Source organism: Apium graveolens, unplaced genomic scaffold (genome assembly GCF_009905375.1).
Source record: "Apium graveolens cultivar Ventura unplaced genomic scaffold, ASM990537v1 ctg8126, whole genome shotgun sequence".
Lineage (NCBI taxonomy): Eukaryota > Viridiplantae > Streptophyta > Magnoliopsida > Apiales > Apiaceae > Apium > Apium graveolens.
The window spans coordinates 93,552-96,240 of NW_027420907.1; the positions used below are offsets into that span (position 1 = coordinate 93,552).

The 2,689-nt window shown below is 46.4% G+C and overlaps 1 protein-coding gene across 1 annotated transcript; it reads right to left on the reverse strand.

Moving 5' to 3' along the window:
• Positions 1 to 203: 203 nt before the first annotated feature.
• Positions 204 to 1,610, reverse strand: LOC141704675 (uncharacterized). Its single transcript, XM_074507874.1, has 3 exons — positions 1,487 to 1,610; positions 864 to 1,222; positions 204 to 818 (listed from the first exon to the last, which is right to left on the reverse strand). Exons 1-3 carry the CDS (start codon positions 1,608 to 1,610, stop codon positions 204 to 206), a joined length of 1,098 nt encoding a protein of 365 aa, XP_074363975.1.
• Positions 1,611 to 2,689: the final 1,079 nt, after the last annotated feature.

Here is a 2,689-nt window from a genome sequence, read left to right on the forward strand (position 1 = left end):
TGAATGTTGGTGAGGGGTGGGTGTCGTGCCTCTCTTGCATTCATTTCCAACGCTCCATTGCTATCACCAACAAACGGATGTCCTCCGAAGATTGTCTAAATACTTCCAGCCCTTTGGAACTTAACCTCCACCGTCTTTTCGACATCCTCTGCCTGTGTGGGATGCCTTTCATCTTTCCCCTTGTTATCTCTTCCTCTGTACCGCTATACCTTATCAATCCACTCTCCCAGATATCCAGCCTTGATCAATTCTTCAATTTCATCTTTTAGGTGATGACACTCGTGGGTGTCGTGGCCGGTAGACTCATGGTAATCGCAATATTTTTTCTTGTCTCTACTCTGCCATGAAGTCAGATGGTTTAGTTTCTTGAAAATTCCTCTCTCCTTATTCACCTCAAAGATATGATCAATGGATGCTGCCAGCGGAGTGTAATTGCTGACCCTCTTTTCATAGTTTGACGGTGGACTCCATTCTCTCTGCGTGTTCACGATGTTCACCCTATTAGGGCTTCGGGCATTCCGCCGGTAATCTGGACTCACGAATCTATCTCTCCTCTTAGTTCGCCCCTTGGAGTTGTGAGTACTATCATTTTTCTTTGTTTCAGCAAGCGATTGTTCAATTGCTTTGAAGGATTCCGCCTGCGCAAGTACATCAGCTAACAACACAGGGTCCTTTCCTTGCAGGTGTTTCCATAAATCTGTTCCCACGTGCAGACCAGCTATGAGAACTATTTTCAGTGTCTCATCAGTTGCGCCTCTCACCAGAGTAGACTCTGCATTGAACCTTTTGAAGTATGAGGTCAAGCTTTCCCCTTCTTTCTATTTCACATTGGCCAGTGTGGTAACCGGTGGCGTATACCTTACCGCATCCTGGAACTGATTTAGAAACAAGGTTTTCATCTGTTCCCAAGATGTAATCACCCCTGAACCAAGTTTTTGGAACCATTGCTGAGCACTTTCTCTAAAGGTGGCAGCTAGGAGACGATATCGTGCCAAGTCGGGTACTTGATATACATCCATCTCGATGTTGAAGTGCCCCAAGAATTCCACGGGGTCAGAGTTTCCATGGAGATGCAAGTCATTAGTCGTGTTCCTGTATCCTGCGGGCAGCTGCGCTTCCCTTACAACAGCAGAAAATGGGGAAGGGGCTTGCGCAGTTGCTGTTACCCTACCTCCTTCAAGATGGTTGAACAACTTCTTAAGAGCATTCACATTAAACGTCCCTACTCCAGGAATGGTTTGAATGTTGAGTTGTTAGGGTTGCTCCGTAACTTGCTGTTGTTCCCCTTGGTTACCCCCCGGGTGTACTGGCTGATCCTGTCGCCCTTCGCCCTGAGGCTGCGGCTGTGGTATGTTGCCATCTTGATGTTGGACATTCCTTCACGCACGAGGTTCCTCCTGGTCGCGCCCTGATATCTCATTGTTCTACGACCTTTCTTGAACTTGGACGCCGCCCCGGTCATGAGGACGCGTCCTAGATCTGTTGCCTGTAGCACTGTGTGAAGCCACAGGAACAACAATTGGTGCTTCATCAGTTGAGGGCACGCCCTCTCGTCTCCCATTATATGGCACCCTTCCATACTGGTATCCCATCCTTCCTAGTCCATTCATTTGGTAACCTCGACCGTAATTTCCAAACCTTCCTCGCGGAGGGGCATGCTCGTGCTCACGGTGCCGTACCCTATCATCCCTTGGGTATGGAGGGGGCACACGCGTTGCATCACGGGGCCTCAATTCTCCAGCGTTTCCTTCCTTTTACCATTCTACCAGCAACATTCTCAAATTGTCGTCTTCCAACCTTATGCCAAACCTCTTCTTTAAGGTTGAAAAATCTCTTCTTTCCTCATCTTGATTCTGAACATTTTCTGCACAACGACGCTCGTCCATCGTACGCCTAGACCTATGTGGGTGTGGTACAACCTGGTTACTGAGACGAGGCCTTTCTTTACCGTCAGTGTCCTCATCGACAAGCTCCACAATAGGTTCTACATCATCAGAATATTCCAAGTGCCACAGAGTGATTCACGGGTTTTCTCCGCTGGCCTGGGCATCCCTTTCAACTACGGGTGCCTTCCCCACGGCGTGGCCGAGATGGGGAAAACGACGACCCCTCCTCGTCTTACGACGCTCCACCGTATTCAGCCTCGAGTGAAAACTGTTAAGAGTATCCCTCATGCGGTACAACTGCTCCAAGATATCAGCGTTGCTGATGAGAACTGGAGGTGTTCCTCCCACATCCGGAGCTCTCGGTGGATCTGCCATATTTCTGGGCACATATGGTTCATGGCGAGTGTAGCCTCCGTCGCCCTCTCCCTCAGATCTGCTATCACCTCCATCATGATTATAATATAGAAGGTACCCACTACTATGTAAGAAATATATAGATTGATTAATAAACACAATCTTGTTAAAGATCCCCTTTACCAATATTTGTGAGGACTAGAAACTATTTTTATAGTAAAATTATAAGATACAATTTTTTTGTGGAAACATTAATGATATAGTAGGTTAAACATAAAATTCTTGATAAAAATTATTTCTGGAAACATAAATGGTACGGTAGAATGAGCGTACAATTATATGTTTATAAGTCTTTTTAAGAAACAAGAATGCCGCAGCCGGGTTTGGTTCCCAGTTGAATCAAATTTTTATATGAGGATTATTTGTCGGTAAGTGCTACTGTGACAATC